This window comes from Equus caballus, chromosome 5 (genome assembly GCF_041296265.1).
Source record: "Equus caballus isolate H_3958 breed thoroughbred chromosome 5, TB-T2T, whole genome shotgun sequence".
Lineage (NCBI taxonomy): Eukaryota > Metazoa > Chordata > Mammalia > Perissodactyla > Equidae > Equus > Equus caballus.
In genome coordinates this window covers 39,654,491-39,670,293 of record NC_091688.1, presented here as the reverse complement: position 1 = coordinate 39,670,293, position 15,803 = coordinate 39,654,491, and the positions used below count along the sequence as shown (strand labels likewise).

The 15,803-nt window shown below is 49.9% G+C and overlaps 1 protein-coding gene across 1 annotated transcript; it reads left to right on the top strand.

Moving 5' to 3' along the window:
* The first annotated feature begins 1,971 nt into the window (after positions 1-1,971).
* LOC102150064 (CD48 antigen) lies at positions 1,972-15,196 on the top strand. The gene is made up of 5 exons (XM_005610227.4): positions 1,972-2,158; positions 7,301-7,684; positions 10,199-10,495; positions 12,098-12,228; positions 12,787-15,196. Exons 1-4 carry the CDS (start codon positions 2,086-2,088, stop codon positions 12,211-12,213), a joined length of 870 nt encoding a protein of 289 aa, XP_005610284.3. The 5' UTR covers positions 1,972-2,085; the 3' UTR covers positions 12,214-12,228; positions 12,787-15,196.
* The last annotated feature ends 607 nt before the right edge of the window (positions 15,197-15,803 follow it).

The window sequence follows — 15,803 nt, the reverse complement described above, 5'->3', positions numbered from 1 at the left end:
GCCTCTGGCATAGAGTAGATATGCAATAAATGTATTTTTCACATGACCCTCTCTCAACTCGGTGTCCTACCCTTTGGAATTCAAGTAAAATAGACATGACCATCCACCAACTCCCTTGGAGGTCCAAAGAATTCCCTACAATTCCTGTGAATTTGTAGGAACTTCTGATTCCTACGAATCAGAGAATAACCTCATTCTCCTGGTCACCTCTCAGGTCTCTCATTCTTCCTGTGTGCTCAGCTCACTGAACTCTACATTTTTCTCCTACCTGGCCCTTCCTGACACACACATCATGCTGCTGTAGATCCAGGTGTGCCCTCCTTTAATTCCCAAAACGTTCCTGGCATCAGGTAGTTGTGTGTGCACACTCTTACCAAAGCTTCTGCGGCTGGCATGTGTGCTTGTTTGTGTGTTAGACCTTGGCACAGGATGGCTGGGATGTAGAAATGAGGTTAGATATCTGGATTTTTAAAAACTCCCTGATGTTTTGCCAGCATGAAAAAATCTACTGTCTGGCTCTCTGCAGTGTCCCTGGCCTGCACCTGCATTGCTGGTTCCCTGTCTCTAGGCTCCTCCTCTCCATGCCCCTTAAACAATTGGTTTTTATAACCCAACAGTTCTCACACGAAGAGTGCTGTCACAAGAGATGTAGGGACATGGGGGAGGGGCACCTAAAAGACTTGCTCCCCATCACCCTGAGAGTGACCAGTGGAGGAGCTGCCCAGATTTTGTCTCCATATAAGAAGTTTCTGACCACAGGACTCATGCATAGCCTTTGAAGTAATGTCCTCATTACTAGGTGGGGGTGGGGGAATCAAGCCAGCGTTGAATGCTCTCTTGTCTGGGATGCTGAAGAGTAGTTTAGGAGACACATGGACTGGAATCAAGTGACTTGCTTCAGGCCACATAGTAGGATTGAACAGCAACTGTAATCTTAGGGTCTTTTTTCCAGAGTTTGTTGTTAAGAGTCCAGACCCTCATCCTTGATTTGCAACCTCTTGAGTCTTGAGTTTCACATCCGAAAAATGGGTTACTACACAGTGCCCTGACTACCTTGAGTGCATGGTCATGGGGCCAGTGCTGTAGCTGCAGCCTTGGGGTGTTCTACCTGGGCAGCTTAGGGGGAAGCCTCGGTGGGGAGGAGAAGGAGGCACCGCCCGGGAGTCAGGAAGATGGCGCGGGTCCCCTAAGGTAGGGGAGGCAAGAGTTCTTGGATGTTGCAAGTCTCCAGTCTGGGGGAAGAGTCCGGGGCCTGACCGTCAGTAGGGGCAGTGAGTCTGAGGCAGCTGGGGCTGTGGCCAGGAGGAGTGTGCAGGTCTCTGTCCCTGCTGCTCCGTGATGGCGGGAGCAGGGCTGGCAGAGGCTTAGAGGAAAAGCCTGGTTGGGATGCAGCTAAGAGCCTGTCAGTTTCTGTAGAGGTTAGTCTACGCTCTGTGTGGGGAGCATCACTAGCACTAGTGGCTGCTGAGAAAGCCATGTAGGTGCAAGCAACAGGCAAACGGCAATATGTGCATTGGGGGTGTAGGGATTTGACACTTCACACAAAGAGCTTTGCTTTTTTGCTCAGAGCTTCTTACTTAGGTGACTGACAGTTGAAATTTGTGGAAAATCCTAATGGAAATTTGACTCATTAAGGTGAGGCTTAGCCCAGCCTGGCTGTAACAGAGTGACCTCTGAGCTGACCACACTGACACTGGTGGCCAGGGCTGCCTGGGGCAGGCTGTTGAATGGAGAAGCAGGGGAGGGCTTCCAGTGGGTATAGGGCTGGAAAGTGTGAGACCATGGGACTGATTTTGCCACAGGGAGGGGTCTCTCCAACACAGTGCCAGGCGTATCACAGAGTGAGGCTGTTTATAATTGATTCTGCACTCATGATCGAGGTCCTACTGTAGGTGCTGGGGATGATATGAAAGAGCAGAATGAGTTACTCTAACTATTGGGCTGCGATCCCAGAACTAATACTTTGCTCCGCCCCTGGGGAGGGAAGAGCATAAGCGGCTTGTCTGAGTGAAGCTTCTCCTCTGCTTTTGTCTCTGCCTCCTGGATGCTTCCTTTGCAGCGGGACAGGCTGGCAGGCAGCCTGCGATGGGGCCCTGCTCAGAAGACCCCCCCCTCTGCTGGGCCTCCTGGATCCTGGGCTTCAGCAGCCTCCTCCTCAGTGAGTGGTCCGGGCTCCTGGGAGGGAGGGCAGTGGGGTGGAGCAGGGGGGCAGGTTCTCCCTTCCCTGTCTGCTGTCTTTGGTGAACAAAAGACCAAACAACTCTTATAATTTAGCAAATGCACTGTCCATGGGTGAACAGAAGGAACAAATGGCTTTTTGGTTGTGGAGAGTCTGGGAGCCCTGAGCTAGGGCGGCCTTGACCGTATTAAGGGGACCATTAACAGGGAGGTGAGGCCACTTCTGCTGCAATGACAGGGAAGCCAGGGCAGCCTGGAGCTGCCTGAGGAGAGGGATGGAGACATAGAAAGAAGCTGCTCCTGGGGACAGAGGGCGCGGGAACGGGGTACCCCTGGTGTGGAACTCAGAGGGGCCCTGCCAGCCTCTGCAGCTGTCCTGTGGAGTAGGGGCTGACTACTCCTGAACTGGAGGAATCAACTCCAATCTGGACTTGTTGGACTTCTCTTCTGAAAAGGGAGAGTGAACGAGCACTCCGTGCCTGGGTTTGGGGCTTAGCCCCAAGCACCAAGGAGAGAGTCCCTGGGAGTCTCACCTTTAACTTCAAATTGCTTGTGAATTTTGAGTTCCAGTACAGTGTTAGTTTTCATCTTAAATGTTAGGAAGCATTTATCTTAGTGTAAAGTGAATCCTCTAGGACGATGCCTTTTTCCTGCCTGTGAGTTGCATCTTCCTCCCCTGACAAATGTGGCTCAGGTCCTGGAGACCCCAGACTGAAAGCAGTTCTTTAGAGAAAAATCATGGAAACACAGGAGGCACCTGCAGTTTGGGAATCATTGTACAAACTGAGGACTATCTGTACCATGGGATAACACGGAGGATAAAAACCAAATGTACCAGTTGTCCGGGAGGGATTTCCAATTTCCATGAGTTCAGAGGCATGGATTTCCACGAGCAAGATGCAGGAGGATGAATACCATGAAATCTAATTTTGTAAATGAACAGGAGCCTTCAAAATTTAAGGGTGTCTGTGTACCCACATGTTTACAAATGGAGAAAATGTGGAAGGAAACAGCAGACTGCTAAGGTGGGTTTCCAGAGAGAGCGAACTTGAGGAGGAGAGAAAGGAGGGAGAGGGAGAGAGGGGGAGGTTAAGCAAAAAGGAAACTGAAAAAAAGGCTGTCCTAAGGAAGCCCGAGTATCTCATGTATGACTTTATCGGAGATTTTATGTTTTATGTTATGTATACGTTATGTTACGTATAATGAAATTAAAGAAAGAACTAATGGGAAAATAATAATAACTAGTGAATTATGAATTCAGGTTAAAGCTGTGAAAGGTTTACTATATTTTCTTGTTGTAATATCCCAGCCACATCCGAATTTGTAGGGAATTATATTAAATTTAGTGGATTAGAGAGCATTTGGACACAGGCTGTCTTGAATTCGTGATGAGCTTTGCATTAGACCCCTTTACCTAGGTAACGTAGTGTCAACAGTAAAATGTCGGTTTTCTCCACCTCTTCAATTTATTTAAATGGAGAAATATGTTGAATTACATACAGCTTTCTCCATAAGCCCTGGGTTTGGAAGATTATAGAAGGAAGAGAAAGAGAGATGGAGAGAGAGTGAGGGAGGAAGGAAGAAAGGAGGAAGGGTCAGAAAAATGGACAGCATTTTATGGTGATTTTTCAGTGTTAAATTTTATATTATTTCACTGGATTTGAACTCTAGCCTGTTTATTACCATGCCCTCCCCAGGCTTGATTTTCTTCTTCAGGATTAGATCCTTTGTGGCCCAGAGAGCTCTTGCTGCCTTCCTCCTCTTTCTAAGTCTTCATCCATCTTCCTCACAGCTCGTGCTCCCCACGTAGCTTCTGGGGCCAATCCTCCCTGCAGGGTGAGGGCTGAGACTCCTCTCTCCCTGGGTCCCTCCTCTCTAGAAAGTGGAGAGTCAGGCTGGGCTGCTCTTTAACCCTCCCCTAGCCAGAGGCCCCTGCTCTGCTACCCTTCTAAGTCTTGCTTCCCTTTCCCAGGAGAGGGAAGTTGAAGGGTGAGACTCTGGGACCTGCTCAGATCCTGGGATCAGACAGCAGTGCTGGGAGGGAGGAGCCCTGGGGAGGGCAGGGAAAGGGTGGGGGAGTTGGTGGGCAGCTCCTGCAGGGGAGAAGCCCTGGGAGGGAAGAGAGGAGACCCAGGCTCCAGGTCTGGCTCTGCCCTGCGTGACCCAGGACAAAGTCACCCACCAGGGAACCTCCTCCTCTGTGAAAGGAGGGCCTGGGCAAATCCCCTCTAAGGGGATGAGATTCCTGAGTCCATCCAGACAGATCTCTACTGTGGCTACTTCAAGGCCGCTGCTCTGTTTCTTCATCACATCCTGTCCTACTCAAGTGGCCTAAAAGCGATTGCCAGCTGGTGAGCCTGTTTAGGTCACCTTCAAAGAGAAGACCCCGGGAAGTCCCTGTGGTCACCTCCTCAGCCCTCCAAGGAAGGAGTGAATCCTCCTCTTCAACCCTTATCTTTGAGATCCAACCTTGCCCTCTGTTTTCTGTGTCTCTGCTCCCAAGAGGGATCTCTGACCACCCGGAAGGACATCATCTCCTTCCCCACAGTGTGTGGAACTCTGTCTGCAAACCCTGCTCAGGAAAGCTCACTGCAGCTGTGCTGTTCAGAGGCAGCTGACTGAGAACCTTGGCCAGAGCTTCTCAGTTTCTGTCTGTGATGCGAAAATATCAGCTTCTTTCTCTCTGTTCCCCTGGTGCTGGCCCCCTCTTACCCAATGCTGAGGGTGGGGAGGGGGGAATAGATAAACATAATTTGGTCAGAATTACTGTGAAAATCCCTTAGGAAGGTGCCACCCTGGAGACTGAAATGCTTCTCGCAGTTTGTCCATCTGCACATTTCCCCATTGGAACAGGATGTTCCTTTGAGCCCCAGGTTAGATAGACCGCTTATGGTTAGTGTCCGTTGTTGTACCCCAAATTGCATATTTCAACATGAGATTAACTCAGAATGCCGTGATTGACTGAGGTGTTAAAGAGTGCTTTAATTTCACTCATTAATTAATGAGGGAACCAGGAGGCTGTCACAGCCTGTTCAAAGGAAGAGTCTGAGACCACGCCCACACAGGCCATCAGAATGCTGGAATGAATGTACAAACAGGTGCCCTGTGTTTACAGGGTTTATGGCAATTGTGATTACATAGACAAAAGTCTGGAAGGATACATGTCAATAACAGTGCTTACCTTTAAGAGGAGGCACTCTTTGAACTTTTACTTGAATCAACTCCATAATCCATATAATAGTTTTCTATGAACACATATACCTTTACAATTACAAAGCAACCCACTTTCTTTAGTGAAAGGGGAAAATGCCCACACCAAATAGAGTTGATAATACAAATTTTTTCAACCCAAGCTTGGGATAGCATGTAGCCTGTCCTTCCTCCATCTTTACCACTCTCCCCTGTAGCACAGATGTTCTTGGGTACCTGGTAAAATGGGAGTTGACAGTGGCCATGGAAACCAGCTGCTGTCTACACAGCAATAAATTTCCTTTCAGTCTGAGGCCTTTGGTAAACAAGAAGGCCCTGGCTGGACTTCAACTCCCTACAACCACCTGTGGGATTGCACCCACGGGTGTTGAGCCCAGCCCGGTATCTAGGTGGAGACCCCTTAGAGGAGCAGCTGGGGGAGAGGAAAGGGCACCACCCTGGGACCTGGGAATATCTGGTTCTGATCCCAGGTAGGTTTGGTCAAGAATCATTTTCATCATAATGAGATAGAACACATTTATGGAACAATTATTGAGAGCACTGTGCTGAGATCTTCTTAAGGCCCCACAATAATTCTGTGAGGTGAGCACTGTCATCATTTCCATTTCACAGATGAGAAAGTCAAGGCCGAGAGACTCAATAACATCTCAAGTCCACACAGCCAGGAAATGGAGACCTGGCGTCAACTTTAGTCTCGCTGGCTCTGAACTCCAAGCTTTAGACCATCTGTTGTACTAGATCACCCAGTCTGACCCCTCAGCACGTTTCAATAAAACATCCTCTGAGGTGGGACTGAGAGGCTGTGAGGACACTGTGGGTTTCATGTGGTGCAGCTACAAGGTGGTGGAGCCTCCACCGCATGTGACAGGCCCCCTCCCTCCCTCTCTCATGGGACATATGGTGTAGGATATAAACTCCCCTTTTCTAAGACCCTGAGGCACTGTAATTATTTGTTACCACAGCACAGCCCAGCCCATCCTGACTACTACACTGCCTGGAAGGAAGGGGAAGGGACAGCAACCTTCGTTATTGTATTAATTATCCATTGCTGTGTAACCTGTTACTCGAAAACTTGTGCCTTAAAACAATACCATGTACAGCCTCACAGCTTCTGTGGGTCAGGATCCAGGGGTGGTTTAGCTAGTTCTCTGGCTCAGGGTCTCTGAGACTGAAATCAAGGCCTTGGCGAGGGCTGCAGTCAGCTCAAGGCTCAGCTGGGAAGAATCTGCTTCCGAGCTCACTCCTGTGATTGCTGATAGGATGCAGTTCCTGTGGCTGTTGGACTGAGGTCCTCAGTTCCTCCCTGGGTGTTGGCTGGAGGCTGCCCTCAGTTCCTTGCTGTGTGGGCCTCTCCACAGGGCAGCTGACAATATGGCAGCTGGCTTCATCAGATTGAGGGAGAGAGAGAGTGCGAGCAAGATGGGTCACAGTCATGTATAACCTCACATCGCTAGGTGACATCCCATCACCTTTGCTGTATCCTGTTCCTTAGAAGCAAGTCACCAGGTCAGACCACATTCCAGGGCTAGGTGGTTACTAAGGGTGTAAAGCTGAGGAGGGAGGGGTCTTTGGACCCATTTTAGAAGCTGCCTCCTACAGATATGCACTTAGCATATTCTGGAAAATGTGCTGGTGCTTTTTATCCCTGAGCTCATTTAATTCACACTATCATTTTGAGGCAGGTACAGAACCTGCAGGTTAGCACATTTAAGTAACCTCTTCAAGGTTACACTCCACTGGGACCAGGACTTGATTCCAGAGTTGCTTCAAATTCATTGTACTAAGTGTACTAGGCTGCCTTCCAAGAATCAAGGGAGTACATTGGATGGATTTCATGAAAAAGATGGGTTCCGTGGTTCTCTCTTTTATCCTTGATCAAAAAACACTCACGTTCCTGTTCCCAATGCCCTAGGTGTCTGCAGCACTGGGGTCAAGAGTTCTGGAGCACATGGTGCTGGAGTTCAGGATTCTGGAGTCCACGTTCCTTTGAAGGAGATCCAAGGAGGGTCTGTGTTGTTTCATGTGATCAAGGAACCAGGAACCAAGCTGGAGGCGATCTCGTGGGGCTTTGGCCCTGACGTAAATTACACAGTCATCCTGCGAGTCCATAATGGGTCAGAAGGGACTCCAACCTGGGTCTGCTTTGAGGACAAGTACAAGCATAGGGTCCACGTGCCCAATATGACATCCCTGAGGATTGAGAACTTGACGCGTGGTGACAGTGGGCAGTACCGGGCTCGAGCCATCTTAACTGGGGGAATGGAATCTAACCAGATTTTCTACCTCACTGTCTATGGTACGTGACACCCCCTCACCTCAATCCCATGGCTATGACCTTCTTTTGTACCTACGAGTGTCACACGGGCCCCATTTTGCAGCGCTCCTTCCCAATGCCAGCCTTCAGGCTCTATTTTCTCCCTTGAAATTAGAATAAATGCGTTCAGCACAAATGGGGAGCAGAGCTGAGATTCACACCAGGGATAAAGTCACTTCAGTGTTTCGGGAGAGGAAAATGGAAGTTTGGGGGAAATGGAATTTTTCCGTAACACTTATTGTTCTTTAGAGGATTAAGTTGACTTATTTATGTGTTAGTTTTCTATTGCTGCTAGAACACATTACGGTAGTTCTTCCTATCCGTAGGGGATACGTTCCAGACCCCAGTGGATGCTTGAAACCGTGGGTAGTACTGAACCCTATATATACTGTGTTTTCCCTATTCATACATACCTATGATAAAGTTTAATTAATAAAAGAGGCACAGTAAGAGATGTACAATAAGTAATGATAAAATAGAACAATTAGGGCCGGCCCCGTGGCCGGGTGGTTAAATTCGCGTGCTCCACTTCGGCGGCCCGGGGTTTCACAGGTTCAGATCCTGCGTGCGGACATGGCACCACTCATCAGGCCATGCTGAGGCAGCGTCCCACATGCCGCAACTAGAAGGACCCACAACTAAAATATACAACTAGGTACCAGGGGGATTTGAGGACGAAAGGCAAAAAACAAAAACAAAAAAAAGAACAATTAGAACAGCACACTGTAGTAAAAGTTACTGTAGATCTTAGCAACCTGGCATTCTCTTTTTTTCTTTTCTTCATTAAGTCAAGAACTTTCACCTTTTCACTTAAAGGAAGCACTTCCTGACTTCTCTTTGGTCTATCTGAATTGCCAGCACTGCTGCTCTGTGCTTTGGGGTCCTGACTAAGTGAAATACGGGTTACTAGAGCACAAGCACTGCAATAACGCCACAGTCATCTGATAGCTGAGACGGCTACTAAGTGACTAACGGGCGGGTAGCCCATACAGCTACACTGGACAAAGGGATACACCGGACAAAGGGATGATTCACGTCCCAGGTGGGAGGGAGTGAGACGATGTGAGATTTCACAGGCTACTCAGAATAGCGTGCAATTTAAAATATGAGTTTTTTATTTCTGGAATTTTCCATGTAATATTTTCTGACTGGTTGACTGTGGGTAAATGAAACTGTAGAAAATGAAACCAATGATAACAGGGACTTGGTGGCTTAAATCAACACAAGTTTATTATCTTGCTGTGCTGTATGTAGGTCAGAAGTCAGACACGGGTCTCACTGGGCTCAAGTCAGGGTGTTGGCAGGGCGTGTTCCTTTCTGCAGGAGCCAGGGGAGAAACACTTTCTTGCCTTTTCCGCCTTCTAGTGGCTGACTGCATTCCTAGCTCTTGACCACCTTTGTCTGTCTTCAAGGCAGCAATGGTGGGACGAGTCCTCCTCACATTGCCTCCTCTGAACTCTCCTTCCTTCTTCCACTCTTGAGGACCCTTGTGATTACACAGATCTCATCCAGATAATCCAGAATAATCTCCCTATTTTAATGTCAGCTGATCAGCAACCTTAATTCTATCTATTACCTTACTTCCCCTTTGCCATTAACCTAACACATTTACAGGTCCTGAGGATTAGGATGCGGACATCTTTGGGTGGGAGGCCCTGTTCTGACTGCCATAATTCAGAAATCACGTGTAGTTCATCCTCCCTATTCCCTCTACTCTTCCTCAGCCCCAGACTGATGCCAGTGTCACTCACAAAATCCAGCCCTAAGAGCCTCCATAGACGTAGGAGCAAGTCTAGCCTGCCACACTTCTGAAGACCTCATTTAGCCCCTCTTTCTTACCCTACAGCTCCTCTGCATAGAGAAATACCCTCCTATGGAGAGTGGCTTTGACAGCTTTAGGTTCCCATGGGATTTCTATGACTGGCTTGTAAACCTGTCACTTCTGTTCCTCTGTGTACCACAAGTTCAGTGCCACATTCTAACCACACTTGGGGTTGTCATTCCTAGTGGCTACCACTGCATCTCCCACAAATGTCTGCACTTTGGGGTGCATGGGGCCTTTCTCTGGACTCCCAGAGCTGGCCAGATATCCTTGTTCACTGTGGGCTGTGTAGTCCAGGCATCATCTCAGCAGGAGAAACAGGCGAGGGCCCTGGACCAGGACAAGTCCTTCAATCCCGACTTCTCCTTCTAGTAAAGACCCATTTTCTAAACATAAAGGGCCTTGGGTAGGTGGAGTGCTGGCTTTATTTTCTTGTGGGAGACTTTAAGACTTGCTCGGTCTAGTGCAGTCACATAAGGCTTAACTCAGTGGCTCCCTTCCTTCTTGTCTCTTACTACATATTTAGCTTTGGATAAATTCTATTTCATCTGTAAAATGTCTCCCCTTCCTAGAGGAAGGAAGACAAAGCTTTAATGAGATAATGGGTGAGAATGTGGCAATTGTAATGTTCTCCACTCATGTGAGGCTCCATTCTCTTGTCCCTCCTACTCCAGAACCTGTGCCCCTTCCCCGGATCCTGGTCCAGTCACTGTCCATCACACCACGCTGGTGCAGCATCATCTTAGAGTGCAGGGCTGCTGGGGTCACAGAGGACCTGAATGTGACCTGGGAAAGCAAAGGCCTCCCCAGGGAGCTGGAGCAGAAAGGGACACCAGGACCAGCCCCCAATTCCTGGACCCTGGCTGTTAATCTGCCTCTGCACCAGCCCAGTGCCAGCCTCACCTGTGTGGTCAGCAACTCTGAGGACCAGAAAACTGTCACCTCAGCCCTTGGGGAGGTCTGTGCCCATGGTGAGTACAACCTGCCAGTGGTGGTGGGGAGGGGAACTGTCGGAGCTCAGGGAGCTCTGGGGTCTGAGGATTCTGGGCTTTTCTCCCCACCATGTTTATCAGCACCATCCCCACCTGGTCACCCTCTACAGGAGCCTGGGGGGGTGGGGCACATCTAACTTGTTTCTGTTCTTAAATGACTCTCACATCTATGTGTCTCACCTCTTGCCCATGCTGGTGGGCAGCAGCTGTCCAGCACCGCTCCCACTGCACCCATCCTCCACAGGGAATGCAGAGTGGTCTTCAGGAAAGAACCTGGATTGTGTCACTTGTCTGTGTTGCCTGTAGGATTTGTCCTCCAGGGACTCCCTGTAGGATTCAGGCCTCTGACGCTCCTGTGCCCATGTTTTGGTCCCTGACACACTCACACCGACCTGCCTGCTTGGAGTCCTGAACGCCTTCTGCTATCGAAGCTTGTGAGCCTCTGGAGATGCTGTTTCGTCTCCCATCATTCCTCCCACCTTTTCCTTCATTTCTTGCCTTATTCCTATTGAAGGGTTTCCCTCAGGCATGGCTGACTTCAGTAGCCTGTGACCCATGTTGTCACACATGGCCCCGTGCTGGGTTTAAAGCTCTGCGGTGGCCATCTTGAAATTTCTAACAATCTCTGAACACAGGGCTCCTCATTCTCATTTTGCACAGTGCCCTGCAGGGGTTGTAGCCATCCTTCCCTCAGGCGTCACCTTTAAGGAGGGTCCCCGGCCCCCCCATGGAGCAGCAATGCTCTGTATTGTACCTGTCTCCTCCAGAGCCTGGAACACCTTGAGGGCGGGGCCCTGTCTTCTTCTCCTCTGAATCCCTGTACCAAGCACAGCTTCTGGCACAGTTTGTTCACAGTGTTCCATTGAATGAACGGATGACCTGGTACCCCTGAGTGCAGCCTCGCCCTTATACCCTACCCTCCGTGAGCTGCTGGAGGGATCTGATGTGTCAGCATCACAGAAAAACCCCTGTGACCCTCCCCTCCCCTGCATACTGGACCCTCAGATAAAGTTCAACACTCAGCTTCACCCACTAGACCCTCTGAGAGCAGACTCCTGCTTTCCTCTGACCTTTCTTCCTAGCTCCTTCCTGCCCTGTCCCTCTCTTGCCTGCCCCAGTGGGGTGCTGGCTACTCCCAGGGGCTGGCCTTTTGACACGGACATGTCCTGAATGTGGTGCTCCTCCCTCCTGGGATGTCCTGCCCACCCTGAGTATCTGGTAAACTTCTATTCCTCCCTCAAGACTCAGGTTACCCATCACCTCATCTGGGAGGCCTTCCCTGAAGACCTATGTGCAAGGTGTATACCTCCACTGCACTGCGATCCTTCTGGCTGGCAGACTTTGTCATTCTCTCAGTCTTCCCTGCTGGGTGACGAGCTCCAAGGGCATGGACGAAGTCTTGTCCATCTCAACATCCCTGGCACGAAGCAGGAACTCAGAAACTGGTTGAATGAATGAAACTCCATGTTCCTCCCTCTTTAGCTTCTGACCCAGGACCTTCAGAGTTCTCCATCTGGCTATGGGTATCTCAAGTTCCCTCTTGCCTTAACCTTCTTCACTCTCTTTGTGTGAGGGAAACAGATTCACATGGACAAGCCATTGCTGGCCCCCTGCGAGCCATCCTAGGGACCATCGTGGCCGTGCTGTTGATCCTTGGGGCTGGACTGTGCCTTTGGAAGACACTGAGGAGAAGATGACGGAGATTGAAAGAGGCAGGTTGCACTTCTCTTTTCTGGCTCAGTACCTCCCCTCCCCCACTGGGCCCTCGGCTCCCTTTCTCCTGCATTTTACTGCTCAGGGAATGTCCCTGTGGAGGGGATGATCCCTAGACATGGCCTTGGGGTTCGTAGCAGTGGGGGAGGGTACAGGTTTCCAAGGCCTGGATTCAAGCTCCACTCTGTGTATGACTCAGGTGTATAATTGCAGGAGGAACACAGGAACCATGGTGGTGACACCCACTGTGCAGAGCTAAGCCAGCAGGAGTCTCGAGGGGGCAGGGAGAAGATGAGAGCTTGGAGCAGTGCCCAACTGGGCTCTCCCAGGTCCCCATGTGCCTGGGTCTTGGCATTGCTGGCCCTGCTGTGTCTTTAACTCTTTCCGGATAGTCACTGGTATTTAGTAAGAAAATTTACAACTGGGGCCAGTGTAGTGCTGGGTACTCTGCAGGAATTCACATGCAGTTCATGTCAGCGGCATTGGTTCCATGTGGGTCCCTCTGGGGCCTCTCTATCCCGCAGCTGTTCTAGGAACCTTCTGTCTTGCATTTCTAGGGTCTAGATGAATGACATCTAGAAGAAAGGAGCCTTTTACTACTGTCTGCAGTGAGGTCCAGAAGCCAGACGAGGCCATGAAGATAATTTAATTGGAGAAAGCATTCCTTGGACACCTCCACGCTGAGTTTGATCCCTGCAGAAACCTGCCTCTTCCAGCTCTGGTCCAGCTTCTTCTGCCTCTGGTCTGTGTTACTCTGCCCTTTGTGTCCTCAACTCCCTGGGCACATGTGGCCATGCCACTTCCTTTTCCACCTCCACATGCTACCCTCCTACTCAGGACCCTCACCCCTGCAGGACAAGTGTTCATTCCCTGTCATTGACTCGGCTCCTGACCCCTCGCCTCCTGAAGCTTCCCAAAGGAGACCCTCCTGATGGTGCTTGTTAATCCCCACAACGTCTACTGTGTGTCTTTCTGAGAACATGAGCCCAAGTGCAGAGACTCTGTAGAGGTGTTGACCATGCTACAAAGTAGGGAGTGAAGGCCTTGGTGCTGGCTGGGTTGGGGGGTCAATGGAAGCAGCATGGGTGGGTGGGAGCCCACAAAGGGACTGGCCCGAGGCTTCCTCTGCAGCTTGTGGAGGGCTCCCTTGGGGGTGTTGGGCAGTGTGTGTTTGTGTTGGGGGGAGTGTCTAGTGTACATTATATACTGGCCAGAGCCCTTGTTCTTGGCCACCTGTGCTAACCTGGACCTTGGCCTCAGCATCAGCCCATGGGTCCCAAACCCACTTCCCTGTGGAGCGGAAAGAGGAATTGTTACTGTTTCACGCCCTTTCAAGTGTTCTGTTTCTCAGAAAATGACTCCAGAGGCCCAAAGTTGGGAGTGGCATTCTTCAGAAAATAGCTTCTGCTCTTCCCCTGTCTTGGATAGGGGCACTTGGTGGTTAGAATGGATGAGCAGTGTCCTCCCACCCTCCTTGGTGGGGCTGCTGTGGGGTGTGAGGGGTGAAGCTTGTGTGAAGGTCAAAACTAGCCCTCTCCAGACTCTTCTGCTGACCCTCAGCCCCCCACAACTGTGCTGGCCTCAGCTCCTAGGTCAGTCCCTCTTTGCTCACTGACATCCCTGTGTCTAGAATGACAGTTCCCTCTCCCTGTTCCTTGTTCCCATCCCTGTCTGTTGAAATATTACCATTCTACCTGAAGCCTCCTTCCAAGTCACATGTTCCATGGATCCTGTCTGGTTCCAAAGGTTTGGAAATGATTTCTCCAACATCTGACTTTTTCAAATGCTTTGGACATAACTAAGGTCACTGCTACAGTCTGTCCTGGATTAGTCATGAGTCTTCTCTGCTGGACTAACCTGGGGCTCCCCCAGGAGGGTGTCGGGGCTATAGGAGGCCAGCACCAAGAAGACAAGTACCTGTCTCTGTGAAGGGTCTGGGCCACCCTTCCTCCCACGGGAGCTCAGCAGACTGAGACCAAGAGCACAGAGGCTGCCGCAGGTCTTTCTGGTGCTGGGTCCATGTGGAAGCAAGGATGGACATGATGAACTCCCATGACCCTGTCGATGAGCTCTCATGACTCCCTGGCCCAGAGATCTGAGGTGAGGATTCCCCACCCGAGCTCCAACCTCACATTGCCTGAGGACCTGATGCAGCCTGCACTGTGGTGTGTGGGAGCTTCTCCCCTCCATGGGGGTGCTCACCTCTTCAAAGCCTCTGCCTCCTGCCTTGGATCTCAGCTCTTTGGTCATAGATGTACTCACTGGTACTATGACCTCTGGTACCTGATCTGCTGGCCTAGATTCCTGGGTCTCTTGGTTCTCCTCCCCGTAAGCTCAGCTGAGCTGCTTCATCCCTGACCTCAAAGCAAAGTTTTGAGCTACAGGCTTGAGCATTATGAAGCAATGCTAGGAGCCTGCTGGATGGTGCGTGGATAAGGGAGGAATAGGGGGATCCATAATAAGGCTGTTTCTGACCTCTTTTCCCTCAGGCTGAGCAGAAAGCTGATAGAGAAAAAGATGACATTGTGGGGGACTGGAATTGGCCACCCCAAGATATGTCTCTGGCATTTGGATTATTTTGGGCTGGTTACTTTCAAAAACTGCAGACAGGAAAGCAACTCTTAAAAGCAGAATTTACTTACCCTTTGTTAAGAGACACTTACATTGTAAAGGAAATCTCCATCTGTAAAGGTGTCTCCCTCTCTGCACCAGGAAGAAGGGGGGATGACCTTATCTCTAGAAACTCTTAATCAATGCCAAAGGTAAGGACTTAAATCTGCATCTTGTTTACTGTACTTGTCTGGTAACTTACTGTAACTGACTCCCCCAGCCACCAACATCCTCCTTGTCTTTAGCTGAGGGGGATATTTAAGGTGGTGGCTTCGGCCATTTTGGCAAGTTGCTCAGCTTGCCTGAGCCTCTCCCATGTATACATGTAATAAAGCTTTGTTTAATTTTCTCCTGTTATTTTGTCTCATGTGAATTTAATTCATTCTCCAGCCAGAAGAACCCACAGTGGGTAGGGGAAATGTCTTCCTCCCCTACAACATCTCCTTACTGGCATCCCAGGTGACTGGTTATGACTGGGTGTCAATCCCCATCAGCCCAGGAGCAGTGACTAGCCACTGACCCTTCCAATCCCACCTAAAGGAAGGAATTGAAAAAAAAGGAAGAGAACAGGGCTTTCAAAGCCTGTAATGAACCAGGTTTTGTCCTTTTTTATTAGTGTCATTGAAGCAGTTCCAACTCCTATAGACCTTGGTACAGCAGAGTGGATCTCTGCCTGGTCTTTTTTGCACCATCCTCTCATCTTGTGATGCTGTATCAGGCAATGCTCTGCTGCTTTTCATAGGGTTTTCATGGCCCTTTATTTTGGGATTGGGTGGCCAGGTCCTTCTTCCTGGTCTGTCTTAGTCTGGAAAACCCACTGAAACTTGCCCACCATGGTGACCCTGCTGGTATTTGAAATACCAGTGACGTAACTTTCACCCTCACAGCAACACGCAGCTGATGGGATGTTATGGCCACACACTAATCCCCTGAACCTGTGACTTTATGACCTTATGTGGCAAAA